The sequence below is a fragment of the Dromaius novaehollandiae genome, chromosome 3 (assembly GCF_036370855.1).
Source record: "Dromaius novaehollandiae isolate bDroNov1 chromosome 3, bDroNov1.hap1, whole genome shotgun sequence".
Classification (NCBI taxonomy): Eukaryota; Metazoa; Chordata; class Aves; order Casuariiformes; family Dromaiidae; genus Dromaius; species Dromaius novaehollandiae.
Window position 1 is genome coordinate 16,216,854 of NC_088100.1, and position 24,861 is coordinate 16,241,714.

General features: G+C 41.8%; 1 protein-coding gene and 1 long non-coding RNA gene across 4 annotated transcripts in view; one reads left to right on the forward strand and one right to left on the reverse strand.

Annotated features, from left to right (window-relative positions):
* Positions 1–12,929, reverse strand: part of LOC135327806 (uncharacterized) — a 23,208-nt gene extending 10,279 nt beyond the window's left edge. The window contains exon 1 of one of the 2 annotated variants that reach the window (XR_010388185.1): positions 12,692–12,929. This is a non-coding gene — a long non-coding RNA (uncharacterized LOC135327806). Of the gene's footprint in view, positions 1–1,649; positions 10,893–12,691 lie in introns of those variants that run through there. The other variant, XR_010388184.1, reaches the window with a different exon arrangement.
* The window catches only part of ROCK2 (Rho associated coiled-coil containing protein kinase 2), a 96,075-nt gene continuing 83,066 nt past the window's right edge, over positions 11,853–24,861 (forward strand). The window contains exon 1 of one of the 2 annotated variants that reach the window (XM_064508458.1): positions 11,853–12,288. In XM_064508458.1, the coding sequence (XP_064364528.1) occupies positions 12,139–12,288 (150 nt within the window). In that variant the 5' untranslated portion in view covers positions 11,853–12,138. The remainder of the gene's footprint in view (positions 12,289–24,861) is intronic. The other variant, XM_064508457.1, reaches the window with a different exon arrangement.

Sequence of the window (24,861 nt, forward strand, 5' to 3'; positions counted from 1 at the left end):
TCGCTCTGCCTTCAGGCAGCTTCCTGCCTCTGGGCAAATCATTTCTCTGTTCTGTGCCTAGTTTTCAAACAGGCATGACTGTCCTGATCTCCTTTGCAAATTGTTTTGTAGTATATCAAAGGGGTTATAAGGTAGGGGTAATGTAAAAAAAAAAAAAAAATTATTAGGCTGATCAGGTAACATCTGCTTCATGGATAAATGCTGATTTTAAGCATGAGAGTCTTTTACCACTAAAGTGGTAAAAAATAAAACCCAACAACAAGAAGTACAAAGCAGGAACTTATACAAGTTTTTACTACTTTTCTTTTTACAAGCTTTACTACTTCTGCTGTAGCAAAATAAGAACATCTTCAGACTTTAAGAGTGATCTGCTGCCTTGTATCCTAAAGTTTAAGACCTGGCTGCCCATAATAATCTGAAAATCTGCAGAAATTGCTAATGATCATAAATAGCATTTCAGAGTTGGACAGCTTTAGGCAGCCGTGAATTCCAAAGTATGTCCAAATAAATGTCTCCTTTTGTTTATTTTGCATATACGGTCCTTTTTTTTTTCTTTTGGTATTCTCTCATTCTTGTATCCTATCATTCTTGACAAGAAATTATTTAATGTGATTAATTTTCAGTATAACTTGCATCATTTTCAACAATAACAATTTTTTTTTCTCTCTAGGTAAAATAATCTGACATTTAAATGAGTTTAGAGATATCCTTAGCCCTTTCCTCTTTTTCATCTCCCAATACATTTTTTTTACAGTGGTGAGACAAGAACTGAAATGAATTTGTCTTTTTGACACGGTGGCTTACATGGCATAAACACTGTAACTGGTGCAGAGGTTCGAGGAGAATTTTAGTGAAAAGGAAAACAGAAATGTAATTCCTTGATATCTTGAAATGGAATTTTCTATCTCACCTTCCCTGAGTGATGTCATGCCATTGTTTTATGTAAAAATATAATGTTGTCCAAATTATTTGTCATTTTTTTCTGAATCTGGTATATGTAAATTTGGGTCTGTTATGGCTTAGAAACATAGGAATTCTGCTTATGATTAGATTGCTACTTTATCCTCATTTCTGATGGTGGGAAGTTGCTACTTTATCATCACTTCTGATGGTGGGAAGTAGCTGATATATATGGGAAAATAACAAGAACTCTCACGGGAAGCTGTCTGCCAGCAGAAATCTCTTTTTAAAAATAATTTCTAAAAATTATGTCACCAACAACAGTTGGCTTGAGTTCTTCACACGGTAGGATTTACATCCCTTACAAAACATACCATCTAACCTAAGTCTTCTCGACCACGTACCTGCTATTCATTAGGTAGGTATTAGCAGCTATCACTGTATTTGCCAGTCATGTCAGATATGTCCCAAACCTTATGCTGACTAAAATATACAACATGCAAAGACCAAATTAAACAGATCATCGCATATGCATACCTATGCATACGTATACACTGGGAACAGAAACCGTTGCTTGTTATTTCACAGGGGACGGTGAGGGCCACTAGAGGGCTATCTAAAGCAGTACTTCTGCAGCTTCTCCGATCACCACATCACCACTTTGAAATTTCTTGCCAACTGCAAACTGCACTTACCATCAAACACTGTAATCGAAAACGCTGTAGAGAATATATTTCAGGGCCACTTACCATAGCGTACGGAAAACGTTTGGAAACTACGGATCCGAAAAGATGCTACGCAGGGCTGAGGTGCCACAAATATCTCAGAGTGCTGAACGGAAATTTTCCAGTTGAACAATCTTCCACTGTAAAATTCCAATCTGGCGGAAAGCGAACAGCTTCCTCACACATCCCTGGCTGCTTTTTTTCTTTCAGCACATCACACAACCCCCAAGTCCTTGGCAGCCCAAGTTCAAGGGCTTCCCCACCGCCAGCAGCCCGCCCGCGGGATGCTGCTGAATCAGGGCCACGGCTCAGCAGCCCCGAGGCTCCCGGCTGCAGTGCGGGGGCTGCGTGGCGAACCGGGCACCTGCCTCGTGGGAATCGAGGGCAGCTCCTTGGAAAGTTCTCAAAAACCTGAACTTCATTCTTCTCTGAAGTGAAATTCTGTTTTTCCATTCTGCAGGCAATGCCATGTTTTCAACATTTGGTTTTGAGCTGCAATTCTATTCTGGTGTAACAGAAAACATAAAAAGTGTTTCCTACAGTTTTCTCTACTCCAGCTAAATATTTTCTTCTTCGTTTCCTATGGTTTTACTTGTACCATGTGCCATGGTATAATCTATTTAAACCAACAAGAAGTTAGCCGTACGTTCAGTGACAAATGTATTTCTTTCTATTACCTCAAAACTAGTTGACTGGAGAAGGATGCAGTGCTAATGCTGAAGAGTCTCCCCTCCTACAGGGACTGGCTGTTAGAAATGACCAGATGAGAGGGGCTGAAAAAAATTGTCAAGCTGAAGAAATAAGCATTAGCTGTAAGTGATGTAATAGGCCTTATGTGCCACAATAAAAAAGTACAATTTATGAACTCTAATTTATTACCCTGGCTGGGTGGATGGGTCAAATTCTTATACTTAAAAAGGATTAAAATGTGCTTCAGTTTAGGTGCAAAAGAAGCAGCACAGATTTTTGAAATGGTAATAGTTAGAGTTGGGTGACTTATTTATTTATTTTTAATGGTTAATTCCCCAGCAAATGTGGTTTCAGTCATCTCTAAAATATTTGCTTCAAATTTGCTGAATAGTTTTGGCTGGGGAAAAAAAAGAAAAAAAGGAGAGAGTAAACTCTGGCAGAGGAAAGTCCCTTGTTACTCAGTAGCTCAACGACTGGAGAATTTACTTAGGCAGCAGAGCCGTACCAGTGGGGTGTTTTGAGGCAGGTACACTCCATCCTTCCTTTTAGCACAGTGACTTGGTACGGACAGACGTGGCTGTGGACACACCTCCCAGGAGAGCTGCCGGTTCCCAGCTCACGGAGCCATTCCCATGCTCCTCCTCGCTGCCCCGACGAACTTGGGGCCTATTTGTGGAATAGCTTCAACACGAGGAAGAATTCCCCCTTACTCCCTCTCCAGGAATCCTTAATGCTTAGTGTTTGGAGCAGCTTTCTAAGAAGCAGAAAGGTTCAAATTCCCTTGCACATAAGTAGGATTTCAAGATCCGAAGCAAGCGCTGGGAGACGAAGGGGGACTGCCTCTCCTCTTTCAAAGGATCCAGAGCAAATACCCTACACCGGGTCAAACAGAACATTTCATGGTCTACGCAAAGAAATGTTTCCAGGTTATTTTCCTTAGGCAAGAAAAACAGTCAATTTGGTTCCATCCAAACTGTGCTAGTTTTTATTATTTTCAGGGTGGCTTTTGAACAAAAAAAAGGACTCTTTGCAAAGTCTTTGATTAGTCACAAAATAGCTTGGTTTCACTTTCATCCAGGCTGCGCTACACTTTTTACAAACTATTATGACTGCAGCCATAGAAACAAAGAACTGAAAGCAACTTTGATGGTTCCTGGGCCCAGTTGCTGCTATTGTAGTCACTGCATCATGTAATTGCTTTCAGAAATGTGCTGATCATGCTGATGGTAGTTCTTTTTTTGCTGCCTTCACTCTGAAGAAGGCTGTACCAAAACCTCATTGCTCTAATAGCTAGAAACTTTCTTCTTACTTCCACTCTAAGTTTATCCTTGTCCAATTTACATCCATATGTCTTCCATTGTTCTGTAACTTCAACAGCTCCTTCTTTCATGGTATTTATTTCCTTGGTGTGTCTACAGAGAGCATCAAAGCCTCTCCCAGCCATCCTTCTGTGGTACTAAGCAAATTAAATTATTTAAATCACCACATATAAAACAGGCTCCCTTGTTCCCTTATCTCTGTCCAGCTCCCAATTTCAGTTCATCTCCTTTGATATGATGAACAGAGTTGTACATGTCCCACCAGTGCTTTTACTTGATCTTGCCTTTACTCTATCTTACTTGAATATCTTTGTTACATTTTCCAGTACCATTTACCCTTTTTATTCCCAGTTTCATCAGCTAACACATTGAGGTCATTCACCTTGGCTGTTTCCAAATGACAAACTCTCACCTTATTTCAGATTTTCTTACTAGTCCCCAAAAGCATATCCCACTATATACTGTACTATTTAATTTCATCACATTTCTATCATTCCCGTCATTAAGCTCATCCAGTTCTTCTGAGCAATATCCCAGACCTCAGCTCTACCGATGTTGTCTCCTTTGTGCAAATGGCAAACATCATCAGCACAATCCCAGGTTTTGTGCTGTTAAACAAGAAGGTTCTAATTCTGAGATGTTAAACAAGACTGACAAAGACTGGTCCTTGCAATTCCTACCAATCCAGATCTTCAGCAATTCGACTAGTAACCTTCTGTTTCAACCCATAAGGCATTGTTTGTCTTGCCTCTAATCAGTTCTTTCACATTTTATTGTTCCCTTATTAATTCCCATCTTCTCCGACCTCAACATATCAAATTCTTTACTGAATGCCAGGTAAATGAGATCAGCTATACATTTTTTTTTTGCCTAGTTATTTTAAAGCTTTCAGATGAATCTGGTATGATGTACATATAATCTATTTCCTGTTTGCTTCCATATCTTTGTTATTTGCATTGAAATATGTTTTCAAACACTGTAAACTACTGAGGTCACTCAAAGAGTTTGGTAATTGTAATATTTGTCTCCTTTTAATAGACAGCTCTGTACTTCCTATTTTCAATCATATGGCATCACCATGACAATAGCAATTTCTTTGAAAATCACTTGTTACTGAATTTAAGATTTAGTTTTAGTAGTTTCAGAATTCTGGTGCTTGTCTGACACCAGATTTATTAAAATCTTCGAGGTTTTTCTTCCACTTCTGTTGTAATCACTTCTGTGGTAATTTTCATTTTTGTATCTTAATTCTGTTTATCCATACTGTGTTTTATTTTTTTAACGTCATCACCTATCACCAAAGTCTAGATGAGTATTCATTTGGATTGGGGCAAAACAGATCATCTCTATGCTAGTCTCATCGTACAGTTATCCCATTTACTGTCTGACAGTCAAGCCTGACAAGTTGTTAAACAAGACTGTCCTTGTAGAACAAAATGAGGAGAGAACAGGAAAATCAGACTTTTTTTTCCAAAGAGGGAAAAAACTAGGTTATTTCTTTCCCTCCCTCTCTGTTCTGTGTTTACCCTGAGTGTTTACACTACTGCTCAACTCCTCTGTTGTTTGAATATAAAATGACGTAATTTCTTCAAGTGAGTAAAATCTTATCTGCAAAGCTATGTCTTCACTGGTATACACAAGATTATGTTTATTCCCATTTTACAGCCACTGCAAGTTCCCCAAGAATAGGCACAGCAACCATAGCTGTTTATGGCCCCATATCAGGTAGACTGGCTTATTTTCCCCCCAGTTGACAGTAGTTAAGTCCTGATGAAAAGTAGACTGCTTGTAGGAATGACAGTGCTAGTACGGAGATATCTGTATAACATAATGTGGGGATTCAGAGGTGCAGATAGAACTACAGCAATAATCATCTTTATTTAGACTGCTCTGTACAAGCCCTACTGGCATTTCACCCTCATTGCAGGGAGTGCTTGGTGCCTAGGGTTTTACTGTCACTTTCTAAGCCAGTTCCTGCATATTCATGACTAACCGCCAGATCAAAAGGAGGATTTAGGTGCCTAATATGGGTCTTACACCGAAATCCAGGATTGCAATCCAAAAACACTCCACGCAATCTAACTGTGGAGGTAGCTAAATTTGCAACTTACCTCTCTCCCTCTGTCCTGCTGAGTGCTTTTATTGAGAGACTAGAAAATCTTTCCTTCTTGCTCTATTCTGCCTTCATATTAATGCATTTTTACTGCCTGAAGACTCAGATTCATCAGGAAGGCATCCTTAAAGGGGCACAAAGACACACCTAAACCTGTAAGACAGTGGTTAGGACCTTTATTTGGAGGTGATACGGCAAGAATACCCAAAGGAAGGAAAAAAGAAGGGGCCTAGGATGCCCAAGACAACATTATTTCAGAGACTACATGTGGGTTCTCACTCTGCTAAGAATTCCAGATTGGTTCAGGATGGATATATCAGTTCAGAAGTACATATGATCTAAGAAAACATAGGATTTCCAGAATATTTCTTGTTAATTAGTTCTGTCCAGTATACAGTTTGGCACGTCTTTCTAAAATTTCTGACTCTCCTCATGCCTGTTTACCCAGTTCTGGGTTTTGGGTTTCATTTCAGAAAGCAGGTGTTTACATGTTTGATCTTAAACCCCGAACAAACTATCAGAAATGCTTGTATTCATATGGGTAAGGGTTCAGTGGAGGAGAGAAATATTTACTAGCACGCAGATGACAGGACTGAGTCAATCCTAATTCTCTTTGTTCCCCTGTCAGAATTAAAAGGTGGCACAAACAGCTTTGAGAAGATGCCACCAGCACTGCTGAAGGACTAGCAGCTTTATATTATGCATGCTTCCAATTTTTTAACCTGTACAATGTGTCATGCAAAGGAAGCGCTGGGGAGAATGCACACAGCAGAAAAGTGAGCAGCAGAAATCCTTTTCTTCTCTAAGGTATCATGGGCAGTATCAGCAGCCTATTGACAGCAAGACAGGGAGGATCTCATAAATCAGATCAGCCTTTGGGAGTGCTATGACGTATGCCCATGGGCTGCGTAGCCCCACACTTAGCCTAAATGCAGAAAGAAGCAACAGGAAACTTCAGGTCACTTTGTCCTTGCTCTCCAAGCTATGCTTACTGCGTGGGTCCTCCTGAGGTTTGCAGCACAGAATCTGGCACACCAACATCACGTAAGCATTGCAATTAACCTAGATTGAGAGTTTCACTTCTGTCTTCCAAATGCCTCCAAGAAACTACCCAGCTAGCAACGGCAATGCTAGCAGCTGGGGAGAATTATGTAACCAAGTAAAAGAAAGGCACCCAGACGAAGGCCGGCATTATCAGGCACACCCAGCATTATTGTCAGCCACTTCACTTCTGTTCTGCACCTCCTTTCCTTAATCCTTTGGCATTTGTATTTTAGATCCTGAATTCTACACAGCACAGACTATACCAGCTGATATTTCAGCATTTACCAGCTAGCATGCTATTTAAAAGAGTGCAAAGCAATAATAAAGTGCATCTATTAAAGACACAGACTTTCTCAATTAGAGACAGCAGATACATGCCTTTACCTATAAAGTTTACAATATGAAGATATTTTCTTTAACATTTGCTTGATTGCTTTGGTTTGTGTTTAATTATACAGACGGCTTGAGTGGTTTTGTAATTTTATAGCCAGTCTGTGCTTGTGATTGATGTGGTAGTGTCATTCTTACCAAGGCTTGGTTTGAAAATATACGGGTTTTGAAAAGCTTGTTGCATTTAAATCCTCCAGTTGCAATGCAGCAGATGCTGTATCGTGAATGAAATGAAAGAATATTAAGAATTGCTTTTGTAGATTTTACACAACTGTAGTATTTTCACCAAGATAATATGGGAATCAGAAAATCAACAATGATGATTGTGGCTGGTTATTTAACCTTGTGACTCCTTTAAAACCTATCTCCTCTTACATCTTCCAGATACACAAAATCATAGACATTCCTTCTTGTCTATGGCTATTTTCATTAATCTATAATCAGGAAAAAGGAGATATTTTATTTTTAATCCAGAAAAAATAAACCTTTTAGACAGATTAAGCACTAGCATGTGAGAAAAGGAAACAAACAAAAAAAACCTTATTCCTTTCCCCACTTCATTTTTATGGATCTAAAAACAAAGCACCTGTTATGCTAATGAGGTAAATGTAAATTCTTTTCTGGAAGTAGAATGACGATCTTCAGCTATAACCTCTAAAGTCCCAAGACCTCATTATCCGAAAAACTGCCTCTCATTCTACTTCCATCACAACCACCATGATTGATGGTGATATTCCGACTGTTAGTGCAGCACTCTGGACTCTCCAGTGGGAAGGCCATTAGCTATGTACTCTTGTCTCTAGCAGTATGACGTAGCTTATATGTGGCAGCTTTCAAAGACTAAGCATTTGCTTGGACTGTTTGTTTTATTGTCCTTCTTACTCTATTGACATAACTTGTTTCTCACTTGTGAACAGAGCCAGATCATGTCTCCAGGCAGAGACAGTTCATGAGAACTGAGTTCATGAGGGCAACTCACTCAACTTTTCTATGCCTTGGTTTTTCTGTATGTACAATACAGAAATGGACTGGATCCACATGAAGTGCTACACTTAATTTCGAAGCACCCTATCAACCAGTAGAATCTACTACTTCCCCTAAATAATGCTTTTATGCTCTCTATACAACACACGGGGAGAGTAGGAGCCTAAGAATGAGATTAGCCAGCAGTGAGCGGTAAAAACATAGGAACCTCTTTCCCAAAACAGTTGCACAGATGAGCAGTTTCCCTCCTTTCTCTTCTTACATAACAGCTAGCAGTTAAAGCATGTCCAAGACCCAGATTTGAATTCTTCTTCTTCCTGAGAAGGCTTGATCTATGAAAGTACCCTAATTACAGACATATGAAGATTTCTGCTTTGTGGAAATTGTTCCACTTTGTATTATGTACGTCTGAGAAAGAAAGAGGTAATAAAAGAAACTTATTCTGTACAATCCAACAATTTTAGCTGTTCATCCAGTTTCCAGGCCTCTCATGGAAAAAAAATTATCTGAAGCTGGTGACTACTGCTGGCTCTTGCTTAGAAGTGTTCGATGCTCCTACTGGGGCCGTTCTGTGAGATCAGAGTTGTTACTTTTCACAAGGCTCTGAAGCCAATGAACGCTCAGTTTGCCAATTTCTTAAAATATGTTGATAAAAATGCAGACAATCCTGAGTCCCTCAAGGATTTTGCTGGTAGATATCTAAGAGATATTTGGATTTTAAAATTTAGGTGTGAACACCTAAAGAGTTAAATGACATCTCAGAGAGTAAAGAGACAGAGGCAAACAATCTAACCGTGGACTCACACGACTAAAGCTGCAGTATCTTTTTTTTTTTTTTTTTGGCAATTCCAGCTCAATGGGACCTAAATACCGCACAAACCTATCAGGAATATTCACCAATATTTTCAAAGCACACTGGAACTCTGGGACTTTGCCTTACAAAACATAGTGAATAACATCTGACAATTCACAGAGTCAGAGACTTCAAAACTATCCTATTTGAACTAAGTACTAATAGTTCTTCCTTAGATGGCTTTCGATAGGGCTAGGTGTTATCATAAAAAATGTGTTATTATAGGTAGAACAGCAAAAACACCACACAAGGTGGTGTTATTTTTCCTTTAGGATATCCATATAAAATTTGCCCAGCTATCATGTTAGAACAATAATTTTATGAATACCAGCCCTGCAAACTAAGGGCAGGACTCTGACTTTCTTTTTGCTGCTTAATCATTTATAACCAGTAATAAAGATTCTGCTGTTAGAACTCAGCTGATGAATTTGTTGAGGATTTGTGTTGTACAAAGGAATTCAGCTGACTCTACCATTGTGATTTTGTCTCTGTAATGCTAACAGGGTAAAACTTGTTTTGTCAGTAAACAGATATGTCCTTAAGGATGGAGGAATAGATCTATTGGGCAAGAATTTCAAGAAGGTACTGTGTCTACACAGTCGCCTTTGAAGTCATAGCAATCACACCTTTTTTTGTATGCAAAAAGAGCTGTTATGCTTATTTAAGAATTTCTTTGTCATGTTACATCTAAATAGTGCCCTCGGTGATGTCACTAAATCATATAAATCAGATAAAGATTAGTTTTTACAAACTTTCTTTTTTTGTAGATAAGAAAGTGATGGAAAGAGATGCAGCTTGCCTGTAGTTAATGGGAAACAGAAAAGCATAGGTCTTCAAATTGCCTGGTGCTTGATTCAAAGCTTGCTGCAGTCACCCCAAAGATTCCTGCTGACATTAACAAAACCTGACACAGGCTCTGTGGATCTCTGGAGACACATTCCCTACATTTGGTCTTTTGTCCAAACCTATTTTAAATCCCTTCTTAAAAAAACATTTCTGCTGTGCTGCTTATGAGAAATTATCTGGTCACTTATGACTAGGCTGTGTGTGAATAACTCTTATTTTTCTTTCAGGTAATTTAGAACTTCTATCTGATGAAGCACTAGGCCATGTAACTTCATGATCCCATCAGCACCCACATCCCTAATCCTGGTAGAACCCCTACTAGTTGCTGCACCTCCCTCTTCTATCTTGTCTCAAAGTAAACTGTTCAAATGAATTATGTGGTATTTTTGTGTTACTGTAGAGTGGATCCCAACCCGTTTGGGGGATTAAGCAGTCCTTAAGTATAAATAAACTGTGTATCTCCCCGATTTTGACCAATTCCTTCAGAAAACTCAAAAACTCTTAAATGTGTTTCAACGAGAGAAGTGTGAGCAACAACGTCTGAATTCTGATTTGACTTTTCACAAAGTGCACACTCGTGTTTCTGCCACATTTGGGGATTTTGATTCAGCTGACCGTAACACAGAACCCAGTTACAAGCTTCAGATTAATATTCACATCTGATTTTCCTAGAGTTGGGGGTTTTTCAGCTCCAGGGTCCTGACTCAGAATATCATATAGAGTGACCTCACTCAAAACCATGCAAGTGACTCATATATTTACTCCTCTTCGACTCCGTCTCCTCTTCCTTTCAAGTTAAAATATTTGCCTATTTTTCTGACATCAGTTCATCGACATCCAGCTATTAACTGCAAGCCGACACGCCAAAACTAAAACGCTGACCTTTTCTCCCCAAGGTCTTCTCGCGGCTGTCAGTCACTGTGGATACCGCTCCCACCGCCTGTCCCTGCCCGGTGATACCTGCTCCGTCTCCGAGCCGCCCCCTTCCCAGAACCACAGCGCGGCCGGAGCTGCACCGCTTCTCCCCACCCACCACCCCGGTCGCCCCCCGCGCCTCCTCCCAAGCTCGCCGCGGGTCTGCGCCCCGTCTCCTCCCCGTCCGCTGGCCGCACAGGCTCCCAGGACGCGCTTTCACCCGCAGCTCTTCCCAGCGAGTTTCCCAAGCCTCGTGTGTGCGTGTTCGTGTGTGTGTGTTGGCGTGCGCACGCTCTGCCCTGCCTGCGCAGCAAGAGGCCTCCATTACCATTCACCAGCCCACGATATCGCTCTCGCTTTTTGGCCTATCGCGCTATAAGGCCGCTGGGGCTTTTGCGCAGCCCGCCACTCTCGCTCCCGAGGTGTTAACAGCATCAACAGCAACCAAAACCACCCGAAAACACCAGCCCAGAGGCCCCGGCGGGGCCCTCGGCGCCAGGCAGGAGGCGAGAGCCGGCTCTACCACACGGCACAGGTCAAAAACACTAATAACCCATCCGCGCCAGCTCGCAGGCAGCGGCGGCCAGCGGTCACCTTGGGGCGGTGGCGGGCGGCCCCGGCCCCCCGCTGCTCGGCCCGGCCCCGGCCCGGCCGCGGCCGCGCTGAGCTCAGGGTTATAGTTAGGCGGTGAGTGAGCGCCGAGCTATGCGCCCTCCGCGCCCAGCGCCGCCGCTCGCAGCGGGGCCTTGTGGGTAAGGGAGGCCGGCGCGGCGCGGCCGGGGCGGAGGCAGCGGCGGCGGCGCGGGGCCGGCGGCGGCGGCCGCGCCATGGACTGAGTGACGGGCGGGCGGAGCGGCGAGGCGAGGCGAGGCGAGGCGAGGCGAGGCCCGCGGCAGCGCTGCTCGCGCCCAGGCAGGCAGCCGAGGCGCGGCAGGAAGCGCAGCGGCAGCCGCGGCCTGCCGGGGCCGGGGCCGGTCCCGGTCGCCCTTCGTCGCCGCCCGCCTCGGCGCGGGCGCTCGCGGTGCCATGGCCCGGGCGGCGGCGGCGGCGGGGCGCGGGCAGTGAGGCGGCGGCGGGGAGAGGCGGGGGCGCCGCGGGAAGCGCTGCCTTTCTTCGCTGCGCCCTCCCCTTCGCCGCCTCCCGCCCGGCCCTACCCTTCCCGTCGCTCCCCCGCGCCCGGCGCAGCGCGGCCGCGGCCCCGCGCCGTTCATGCCCGGCGGCTGCGCGGCCGCCAGCGCTGCGCTCCCGCCTCGGCGCGGCCTCCTGCGGCGCTAGGCCGCGGCGCCGACCCGCTCAGTCTCCTCCTCCGCGGCCGCGGGCCGGGTGCCCCGCCGCTGCCGCCGCCAGGCGAGCGGCAGGATGAGCCAGCAGCAGGCGGCGAAGATGTCGGCAGCTCCGCCGGCGCCGGAGGCTCCGGAGCCGGCGCCGGGGATGCTCGAGGGCCGCCAGAGGAAGCTGGAGTCCCTCATCCGCGACCCGCGCTCGCCCGTCAACGTGGAGAGCCTGCTGGTGAGCGGCGGCGGGGCGCTCCCGCCTCCCGGGGGGCTTCGCGGGGCCGCGGCCTGCGGGGCGGCCGGGGCGGGAGGGCTGGGGCCCGCGGGGCCCCGCGGCGGGGGAGGCGGCCGGAGAGGCCCCGCGGATCCTCCCTGCCGGCGAGGCGGGAGCGGCGCGCGGGGGGGGCTGCGGAGGGGCCGGGCGGCGCGGGCAGGGACTGCGCGGGCAGGGGCGGCGCGCCCTCCGCGGGACGCGGTGCGCGGGGGGGGGGACGTGAGGAATGCCCCTGGGAGACCGGACCCGGGGGAAAATCTCCCGTTTTTCTTTTCCTTTTTTTTCCCGCTTCCCCCTAGCATAATTTGCATCTTCTGGTTTCTCGCCTCGCCGTCACGGCGCGTGTTTGTGCCAGACAAAGTACCTGTCTTTGTGTGCGCTTCGCGGCGCGCAGCACCCATCCTCCCAAAACGCCATGTTAGAGCCTCTGCTGATCGGTTAAGGTCGAGATTTGCCGTCTGAGGTGGAAATAATGCGGGAAAGGGGCACACCTAAGTCACAAACCTTGAGGATCCTTTGGGGTCAGGTTTATTTTCCATTGGGACAAATTGATTCGTCCGTCTCCTATTTCAAATGGCGCTTTTCTGTGCGAGTGTATGAAATATAATTTCCTCCGGTAAGAAATCCATGCCCTCAGGAAGGAGTGGGAAGGGAGTTTTATTTCCCCGTTTAAAACATCTAAACCCTGGAAAGGTGGTGAGAGGGAGGGGTTTTTATTTTATTTATTTTAAACACTAAGCTTCTAGGTCTTCAGACCTTCCAGTTTCTCCCAAGATTTCCAGTCTGTCCTGGTTAAGTGAAACGGAAAAGGGGGCAGAAATCCCAATCCTTCCAAAAGTTACTAAAGGCACTTTAGCCTTTAGGCTAAAGGCAGTCCTCTTTTTTTCTTTTTTTTCTTTCTTTCTTTCTTTCTTTCAAATGACTCAGTTCTGTTTGGCCAAAATACAGGAACTGACTGAACAGTGTGTGTGCCTGTGCTGTGTGGGGAATATAGGAATCTCCTATAACATCTCAAAAATGTTCTTCTCAGGGCTCCAATGCTGTATTGTTCCTGTCACAGACATTCAGAAGCATAATGACATGCATAGTAGTCAATGAAGGGGAGTGGGAAACAGTGCTACGGATCTAACGAGATTCAGATAAGTTTCAGCCTAGGCCAAAGCAAAGAGAGCTGCCTCTGGGCTTCGCTCCCAGCATTTTCACTTTGGTATTTTGCTAGGAAAACTTTGACCTGTGGCCAAAAAATCGTGGTTAAAAATAGTACAGTCGTTCTGAAAAATGCATCAGGTTAATACTTAACCCTGGTAGCGTTTTTCACACTCTCTGCTTTTATACTCAAAGGGGTGTACCTCCCCGCCAGCCCCCTCAGCTTGGACATAGATTAGATACACTAAAAACTGTTGATGATTCTGAACAGTAGCTTTAACCTGCAAAACTGAGATCGGTGGCTGCTTAGCACTTGATTTTTTTGTTTTGTAAGCTTACAGTGTAGATTGGTTCGTGTAATACATTGGAAAAATTAGCAAACCAAATAAGGGTACCAACTGGACTGTAAATGCATATTTTTGTAGTGAAGGTCATCACTTTACTTTCTGTACTCTCTCTGCAAGTATTGTTCAAATGATTGGCAGCAAGTGAAATATAATGTTAATGAATCAAGTTTCCGAGTTTGTGCATTTGACATGCATATGTATGAAGTGGTAACTACTTCAGTTTTCTTCATTGGTTTATGAAATTTGTGGTGAATTTCCTATAAAAGGCTTTTCTTCTGGGCGTTGGTTGCTTTATACAATTTGACATTAATTCTCTGCTGGCATTCTGATGAATATGATGAAAACATTCAAATTGCAAAAATCATTAATTTAGTAAAACAGCTCACTTTCAGTGCAAATTATCATAGGTGGAAATGTGTTTTCAGTTAAAAGTAGAAATAAAGTGACAGAAACCAAGAGTCAGGGAAAAGGTCTTAAAAAGACTAGCTGGAATGCTACTATTTCATCCTCCAAAAATAACATAACCAAAACTAAAAATGTGGAATGGAATTCAAAATGGAATTCATTTCCTTACGCTGTGAAAAGTCATAAACAGCTGCAATTCTGCATTTTCTGTGCATGTTTTATTTTTGGGAAGCTGTAAAAAGCAAAAAAGTAGCTGTTAATCTGCAACACATGGTGCAAATTTGAGAGAAGTGAAAAGCTGAGGTAATAAGCTGTCTTTCTCTAGATATCAATTCTATTGCCTAGCAAAAGCTAAATTGTGCAGTGGTTATAAATGAGGAGACTTTGTGTACTGTGCTGACCACTTCCATCTATTTCTTTAACAGGAGAATCTATGGAGCCAAATACATTGATTGATTGCTCCTCTCCCCATTAAGGCTCAGAAAGGCCATTGATCTTCTAATCTGATCCTTGCTATATTGTATACCTCAACACTGGTCTATTTATGCCTGTATCCAGCATAATAATGTGTTTGGTTAAAATGTATCTTCTGAAAAGACATGCAGTTTCAATTCGGAGACATCAAGAGATGGAAAACTCGACACTTAGTTTGTTCTGATGGTTAACAATTAAGACAATATTTTAAAGATAGGGAAATTGAAATATATGGCATGATTCTAACCATCCTTTTTCTGCTAAATTTAAAAAGTGTTTTACTGTAGAGAATGTTCTCGTCATTAACCTAGTTCTATTCTATAGCCTGCACTTGGTGGGTTTCTTCTGGTTTTGGTTTAAAGAGTTGAAAATGGAAGCACTGGAACTGTATTACCCTGTTCCACTATTGGTTTCAGATTGGTAAAGTCATCTGCAAAGGGAAGTGGTTTTTTTCTACCTTTAGTGTTTCGGACATCCAATGAATGTCCTTTTCTCATTGTATCACGTTGAGAGCCTGGGTTAAGTTGCATATGCTATAATAAATAATTTCTTTATTTAAGTCACACCTTGCTATGTTACAGTCTCTTATTCTTTCTGGTCATGTAACATTGCATCAGCTGATGTGAAAAACTATTTTACATTTAGATTACACAGACCATTTTGTACAAGTACTGTATTCTTATAACTTACTGTTCTGCCAGATTATGTCATCCACTAATTTTAAGAACAGTGACTTTTTTTACATGTACTTCATGTACATTGATGATACCGTTAAATAGTATTTGACCTTGGATGATCTATAAGAAACCCTTCTATAAATACATTCCTGCTAAATAATTCCCAGTTGACAAGTATGTTGAAGAACAACTTAACAGTTCTCAAATACATTTAAAGTCTTTATTCTTTTGCATATATGCTCTGTCTACGGTATTACCTGAGTTACTTTGTATAGTATCAAATACGTCTTATTTAAAAGTGCATTGATAGATGTTAGCGGAATACTTCATGTGCTCTAAAACTGGATCGATCAGTGTAGGCTGTGTAAAACTAACCTGGACTTCCACTTCCTTGCCCATGTGTAACTGTATCGCCTCAGCACATGTTCAACTCAACTTTAGAGTTTTATGGTGATGGCAAAGAGCTCTGACAAATTTTGTCACCCTCCTGCTCACAGTTGCCTCTTTGGCGGCTTTGCTGGAGGTGGCAATTGAATGCAGTTAATTAGAGCAAGGAACTTGTGTCCACACTTCGTCTTGTTCAGTGCAAGCCTTACGATTTTAGCATTAAGCTTAGACCTTGACATTACACTATAAACGCCAAGTGTTGAATATTTTCTTCCAACTCTGCTATGGTTGTGTTAACCCTTGGGAGGAGGAGCTCTTAACTGAATTTGTCAGTGCGGCGCTGGGTTGTGCTACGACGGACAAGTTCCAGGTGGACTGAAAAATGGGGAGAGGAGCGGCAGTAGAAGGCCCACGTGTCCCAGGAGAGGGTGCCTTAAGGCCTTCTGAAAAACTGATTCGCTATGTATTTCTTTGTTAAATTCTTTGTTAAAATAAAGTTGATGGGTAAACTGGATAGTTACGCTAGTTTGAACATGAATAGTGGAATGGAAAAAGATGTTCAACTAAGTTTATCCTTGCCATTGGGACCCTAGAAATTTACTCATGATGAAAAATGGGCTGTAGCTTCAGCTATGGCTCTGGTCCTTTACGAGCTTTCAGTAGATGCATCTGTCCATAGGAATCCCATCAGCTGAATGGGTACCGACCCTACTCCAACTCCGTTAGATTAGCAGTTCACAAAGCTGAGCTCTGTTAATACAGGGTCTTCAGGTCATGGTGCCGTATACGCATGGATCGCTTTGCTATATTGTGGCCATGCTACTTGACACTAGATAGCCTTTGTATTAAATACGAAACATTCTGAAAGTGTATCTCATTTTTCTAAATTTATTGGCATGAAATTTTGAATGAGCAAGACCAATCTATTTTGTTAATTTGAACTATAAAGCACAGGGAAGAGCTGAAAATGCAGTATTTAGCAGACCGATTGGAAGTTTATTGCCCAGTAAGTAGTGGAAGGGCCAAATGATCCTGTTTTTGAAGAAGTCCTATTTTTTCTTGCTTGGTACAGTTCTTGTGCTGTCATTTCATTTTTAGCTCTAGAAATTTTTATTCCCATTTTTAATCTATGGTTTCAGAAGATCTTCTGTAGAGGTGAATAAGATGAGCTTTAAAGAAACAGAGTTGTCTTTTGTTCTTTGTTCTTTCGTGATGGGTTTACATATAGCAATTTAGCCTACTGGGAAAGCACAGCACTTTTTTTTTTTTTTTTTTTTTGACAGCTTTCAGTGTTGTTATGATCTCTTTTATTCTACTGTAGAATTAAAGTGGGTCATTGGTATCCTTCAGTTGCTCAGTCTCTGTGACAGTTTAAGAAAACAACAACAACAAAAAAAACCCAAACCCAAGCCATTGAATTAGCACACTTCTCTTCTGCTTTAAGTAAATAAGATAAAATAAAAATTCAGAAACCCATCATTTTTCCAAATATTAGTAGCCTTTGTGTTAGTTGGGAAATGGGTGCCAGTGTAGATTAAAAACTGTTTTATTAAGTACATTTTCAGGTTTCAGGTAATGGAATAGCATTTGACTATTCATCTAATAATGCAAGCCATACCAAAGCTTGCCCAATTAAAAAAAAAAATTGCTACCACCATAACCAGTGTCTGCAGCTGTCAATTAATGATTTCTTGCCAATGTTTGAGCTGTAAAATGTGACTGTGTTTCTGTTACTAACATGAGGAAGCTATCCTTGGATTTCAGGGATGAAGGTGAATGAAACTTGAACAGCGTTTTAGAAAATGAAAGAATATAAATTTTTTATTTTTTTCCTTTTTCCCCCTTTTTAGGGTTTATATTGACTCTGAGATTGTTTTAAACTATTATGCTAAAAAACACCAAGTATCTTTTGGTAACAAATTTATTCAAAATAATTTTTTCTTGGTGTGTCACTTAGGTTAAGAACAAGAATACTACGTTTATTTTGGCAGCCTTTGCTAGTAATAAACCTTTTTAATGAGTCTTTAGCTATGTAAACAGAACGCTAAATGTAACGCTCGGTTCCAGAATCATACCTACTGCGTTTGAGGCCTTTGCTACAGTACTGGAGCTTTAAAAATGCTCCTAATAGCACTAGAAGCAGCTCATCTTCACAGCTAGTAGCGTTTAAGCCTCCTAGTGTAGATGAAGTGTCAGCCTGAGTTTGGAACATTGCGTTAACTACCTGTTAACAAAGTTTTAAGATACTGTGCCTGAATTGTTTGCGTCGGCCACCGCCTTATGTGCAGGCATGGGATGTTGCTATGGTTGGAAGACTGTGATTTGTGAATTTTGTCCAATTTTCACTAGGTTAGATAGTCTCAGTCTGTTACAGTTGCTTGTTTGATGTGGACTTGGCTTGCTTTTTTCTTTTCTTCTTTTCTACTCTTCTCTTTTTTCTTGTGCCTGTGCTATGGGTTACAGCTACCAAGAGAGTTGTCTCTCTCTCTCTCTCTCTCTCTCTCTCTCTCTCTCTCTCTCTCTCTCTCTCTCTCTCTCTCTCTCTCTCTCTCTCTCTCTCTCTCTCTCTCTCTCTCTCTCTCTCTCTCTCTCTCTCTCTCTCTCTCTCTCTCTCTCTCTCTCATCATGGTGTTGAACCATGGTCACATACAAGTAATTTTTCATTAAGCCTGTCTTTCATTAATTTTGTTTTACACAGAACAATTTACCTAAGTCAGATCTTTTGCGGATGGCCATCAGTTGCATATTTTCTGTGTGCCCAAACTGAGATAATTGGATTTCGATGTTGGGAAACAGCATTGCTACTTTAATACCAGAGTCATAGCGTTCATTTTTGGTTAGTAAGGCAGTATAGTTTGGAGGGATAAATACAAGGGTGGAACTCCGGAGGCTGCAGATTCTGAGTGCTGACACTGCGTTTGGCAAATCTTCTCAGTTTCCAACTTTACAAAATGGGGAGGATGAGTGTTGTTTCCCCCCCCCCCCCCCCGAACTCGTGCTGCAGAAGAATTTAATAATTAGCCTGGGCTTGTCTGACAGAAAGAGGATGACCATGAAGAAACTTTGTGTCAAAGTCTTTAATTCTGAACGTTGAGGATTCAGATAACTGAGCGGTTGCTGTATTTCTTGGCTGTTCTAAATCACGTCTGCTGATTTTTATTAGTCTGTATTTGAACTACAGAACAACAGGATCCTGCATAATAAAGCAGGACTATGTTTGGATGCGCCACCCAAACTTTTCAATCTTTTTAACTTTTCCTGTGGAGGAAATGGAGTGGAGGTCAGTCATATGCAGACATGAAAGGTTTGCAATCACGATGGGAGAAGAAAAGCTAATCTTCATGGAATAGACTTTTTATGCTTTTTTTTCCAATTTCAAAACAAGTGATGCTGAATGTGACTGTTACTGAACAAATAAATAGCTAGGAGAAATGCTGAAGTTCCCCACATTGTCTGAGTGCTATTTAAAATTTAACTAAAATTTCAGTTACTATTTAAAGGCTGTTATGCTTCTTTGTTCTTTTTGCAAATCTGTCATTGCTGTTACAGGTAGTTGTCCAAAGTTTGTACCTTAGTTGTTGATTAAAAATCAAGCCTTGCTCTCTCAACGGCATAGATTTGCCCTAATACAATGTAGATGAGAAATACCTTTGAGTGTTTCTTGGGAATTACTCTTTAGTGAATGAGCTGTGAATTTGGAAAACGTGCTCTGCTTGTGTGTGTTGTTACTGTGCCACTTGAGTGATCCTCTCTGTATTTTTCTTCTGTTCAAAGTGAAATGTGCTATGTAGATAAGTACATTGTAGTGAATGTACATACACATCTTCTTCAAAGAGATTATGCCCTAAAATATTTTACAGCAGCAGAGTTTTCAGTTGAGGGGTATGCAGTCAGCAGGCCTGCCTATGCTATGGAAATGTTGTTCTGTTTCATGCACAAACTAGTTTTAAACTGGTTTACCCTGTGGTTTCTGAAACTGGTTTGTTCTGGTCTTCATTTTCAGTTAAACTGTATTTAGCACTGATTAAGTTGAGCGCGAGATTAGGCTGTCATTTGTTGCATAGAGAGGGCACAGGTTTTTATATGTAAATAACTTTTAGCACCATCTGCCATACAGGGGGATGTGCGTTGTGGCAGACTTCTCGCATGTGCTGCTAAAGTAATTTGGAACAAGCTGCTGTCAAATTAGTAGATGTGAGATATTTTTGGGTTAAAGTTGTATAAAAAGGGGCAGAAGCAATGTTATGGCCATACGTGACTCCTGAATGCTCATTTTGTAGAAATTTTGATGTGTGTGAGGGAATGTCCATGAAGCTCCCCCTTTGCATGGAATTAGTGTGAGGAGATGTGGGAGTGCAGGAAATAATGTGATGCTTGAAGTTTTTGGTGTAGGGACTAATGAAAAACATTGTGTGTGTACCTGGTGGTATTACAGTCTCTTTCCACTAGCAAACATCTCAGGACCTCTTCCTCTAACGCTGAAAGTCAGCCCATTTATGGGATTAAGCCATGGTTTTTAATGCTTGGCTTGTAATACTTTTAATACTTGATTTAATGATCTCTTTAGGTATGTATCAGTCTGGGTTGTAAACTAACCCCCCACTCCTCCACCCCCTTTTTTTCATACCAAAGGTAACTGAAGACAACTACTTGAATTACTCATGTGGCAAGGAGATACTGGCAGTTTGTTCTTGTATTGCAGCTACTGCTGTTAATTTAAGCATTATTCTATGCTTAATATTTTCTCCTGGGGTGTGAAGTAGTGGTAATTTCATAAAATTTAAGAGTTGCATCTGTGCTATAAGCACCTGAACTAAGCTATAGGTCTGCTAGGGTAAACTAGAAATAGCCAGGTTTTCAAGATTAAAAAAAAGTCTTCCCATTATTGAATTGTAAAAATGTAATAAGACTCAGTTCTTTTCATTTCTTTTATTAAGTTCAATAGTAAATGCCACTGTGAAAAATTGTAATGAAATGTACTCAATTTACGTTGCTACTACTACCTTCAGTGACTGCAGAACAGAGTGGTTGTTTTGTTTGTGCTTCCCCCCCCCCCCCCCCTTCTTTGAATCCCTGTCTTACTGTGGCTTTCCCTGCTGTTCATATGCCCCGATTTGAAGGGCTCGTCTTCACTCCAGAAGCATTGCGGATGTGTGTCGGTAAGCGTAGGGGCTAGCAGAACTCCCGTTGTCAGTGGTGGCAAAATCTTAATATAGCAGCAGATAAGCTGGCAAAAATACTCTTTTGCATGAATGTGGTGTTTGTTCCGTTTTGGGAGTAATTTAAGGTTGAATGAGGAAAAAATAAATAGGTAAGAAATAGTAGAATATACTAGTATAAGCTGCATCTCCATAATATGTGGGGATGATTGAGAAGATACTGTGTTGGTAAACCCTTTAAAGTGTATACATCTAGCTACTTCTCTGTTTTGGAAGTTATTTCTACCTGTTAAGATTATGAAGAAACCTTCCAAATGTGGGCAGTATGATGGAGTACTGCTTGTATATCTGAAACAGGAGCACTATGAGGTATGAATCACTTCGTTTACCTTAATGATTGGCTGCCTCTGAAGAAAGGCAATTTAAGTATCAAAATAAACTATTCCTGTGCTCTTCATTTTTTAGAAGAAATATTAGTATTCTTTCCCACGTGTGCCCTGAAGTGTTTCTCAAGGAAGAAAAGTTTCAGCTGGCCCCTATCTACATGTCAAAACATCTAACGCTTTCTTTGCTGAAACTTTGTGTATTAAGAACTGAAAATGGAGTTTCAAAATGAGTTCTGTAAAATGTGTCATTGTTCATTATTTAAAAACTCCTAGTTTTATTTTGTATGAATCTGCTGCAGGGCTTGCTTTACTTAATGGTATGCCACATACAGTATTGTATATTGAGCCCTATTGTAGAGTTTATTTTAGGTTTTCTGTATGGTATGCTATATTTTATTTAGACTATATTGTCAAAAGTGTGTTTGGTAATACTGTTTTTTTTTTTTTTTTTTTTTTGAAATTACATAGTCTGAATTTATCAGGGAAGATGAGGCACAGTATGTCTTTCAGACTTGGGTATAAATTGGTGAAATCTCGATATACTTAAGAGCCAAGTAGTATCTTTAAAATAGAAAACAAGCAGCATGCAATTAAGCTTATTTCTACCTGTCAACATGTTGCATACAACGTGTACTGAATTTGGTGGGGAAGGAGGGTAGTGGCATGATGTGTAAGCTATTTTGACATTTTGTAGCATGTACAATGCAGAATTGAAGAAATGCATTGTGTAAGTTCTATTCCTGGGTAGAACTTTTTTAAAAAAAAAATAATTTTGAATTCAAGCTTAATTTCTAGAGCATAAATATCAGAAGAGGCTACCATGTGGTTGTACTCCTTTCTTAGCATTTAGGAACTGTTCTTGTTTTTATACACCTGGTAGTTTTCTGAGTCGCGGAATTGGTATTGTTCTTACTGTCATAGTGTCTTGATTTATTTTTTAATGTATGAAAACTTATCAGTGTTGGGATAGATGTCCTCTAAAATTGAAAAGAAGAGGGAAAAAAAGAGCACTGTAATATCTTACAGCACCAGTGATACTGGAAGTAGGTATAGATTATGAGAAGATCGCAACATTTTGTTTCTCATTTGATTGTATATGAAATATTGCTGGAAGTAATGTTTCTCTTGCCTGCAATTCTACATCTGTAGCAGTATGCCAAACTGCGAGGGTCCTGCCGTTCTGCAGCGTGCAGGCTAGCTGGCACGGTCTTACCCTGCCCAGTCCTTTCAATTTGTCACCCCCCAGTTGTCCAAGGTGCCGTGTTAACAGTTGCTTAGTTTCCTATTCCAGAGGTAGTCCTGGAAGATGCCCCTCCCCTCACTGTGGGCACCATCAGGGTTCCCTTTTGGCATGAATTGCTGGCTCTTTTCTAGGCTTTAGCTTGTTTCCTAGGTTAGGTGTAGTTTCACAGAACAGGCTAAGAAATATTGTGGTGAAATTCTCTGCTGCCGCTCTTCTAGCAGAGAGGGAGGTGGTGAAGGAAAAGCAGTTCTTTTAATCTAAACTATTATCTGATCCTATTCCTGTGTACACGTTCTGAAAATACTGATCTGTGAATAAATGGACTTAGTCCTCGTCCTTTGGTCTTTTTTTTTTTTTTTCTGGTTGAGCTCTCTTGGACAGTAAGGTGTGCGTAGGTAGTTGTATACAGATTTTCCACAAATGACAGTGAGGAAGGACAAGAAGCCCGAGTCAGTTTGGGGCACAACTTTGGGAATAGCCTGAAATACTAGAGTCGTGCTCTTAAACAATGTGCAGTGAAGCTGGCAAGCTGCTTTTTGTTGGCGTAAGGATTTTGCTTCCCCAGATTTGGATGTTGCTTTAGTAGCTAGGAGGATCGACGGAGAAGAGCTTGGGAGAAGTAAAAGCAAGCTTTCTGTGCACACTGGATTATTTTTTTTAGCAAAAAAACAAAACGCCGCACATGCTGCTAGCACACAGATGTACAAGGGCAGGTTGCAGAAGGGGTGTGTGTGTTGGCAGGGTGCTACAGCAGCGAGTTGTGGGCCCTGTGTGGTGCAGGGCAGCACAGCTCCTGTGTGGCTGTGCTGCTTCCAGGCGGCTCGGGGGCTGCGCGCTCGGCTTGTGCCTGCATTGTCCGGCACGCGTGCCACCGCGCTCCTCTCAGAGACACGCGTACGTCTCCTCTTCCTCCTGCCCCAGCGTTTAGCTGCCTTCAGATTCCTGCACTCTCAATTCGTAGGAGTTTCTCCTTCAAAGGTTAAAATTGATTTCCTCAGGAACAGCTGATTCAGATGATCTTTTGGGAATTGGTTTGCTCAAATCTAATGGAAAGGCAAAACAGTATTTGCTTGAAAACTTGAAATCTAAATTTTTTTTGTTTTTTCTCCAGGTAATTTGGAGTATTCGCTTAGCTCTGGATTCATTGCAAGATTTTTGTTTCACAATCATGTTTTTTTATTCTTTGTTTTCCCAAAGACAGAATTCACACAGAAAGGGTAAACTGACCATGTTGGGTAAAACACAAACTAAATAAGCTGAAAAGTATTCTTCCTTTTTTTAAAATTTCTTTTAGCTATCATAATCACAGGTGATATTTTTAGTAACAGCATGTAAGTGATTTCTGATAGAATTGTAATTTAACTGTCTCATTAAAGGCAGGCATGCATGTAACTTTGTTAAATGATATGGTGATTAGGGCAACATTTCATTGCCCAAATATATAAAGATAATAGCAACACCTTTCAAACCATTATATAATGGAAAAAAAAATTATACCTCATCCAAGATTTACAGTACCCGAGAGTTCCTAATTGTAATAGCTTTATCTCAAAAAGACTGTGAAATACGCCTACAAGTGCAGAGATACAAGGTACTTCGTTGTCAGGCTGAGACTGAAGTTCCTGAGAATGTTGGTTTCTTTGTTTTTTTTTTGTTTTTTTGTTTTTTTTTTTTTTTTTAATCTCTATCAGGCATAAAGATAGACCTCCAGAAAGTCTTTCCGTCTTTTCAGATGAGCTCTGTCTTCATCCTTTTAAGATCTGTGGGTAGTCAGGGGATTAGGAAAACCTTCAGCGCTGTGGGGTGCAGTATCTGTTTCTGAATGACTTCTAGAAGCAGAAAGAGAGGAGACTTTGCAGACCCAAGCTGATTAATTTGGCTGGTACTTCCCTGGGCCAGGTGAGTCTGGCCAGCAAGGTGGAAGTAAATAATGCAGTAATCTAAGACTAGCCTGGTTGCTTGCAGGTAGTCTCTAACAAGTATCTGGTGCTCTGAAGGACAGAGAACATGACCCTTTCGTAGTTTAGAAAGGCAGGCGCAAGATTCCCAGGCATGTTCTAGGGAGGCGATGTAGGTTGTAGGATCTGTGACTGCACTAAATAGATCCTATAAGGAAAAAGAACTCATTGCATTTACAGTAACAAAACATCTCTTGGAGAAGAGATCATACACCTATGCACAGAAGAGTGCAGACATACATTGTCCATGGTGTGTATGTGCAAAAGTTATTTTTGATGGAACCCACTTGGCTTTGCTGCCTGTGTAGCACATTTAGAAGTAGAATTGACATGATGGTTTTGAGATAGATAT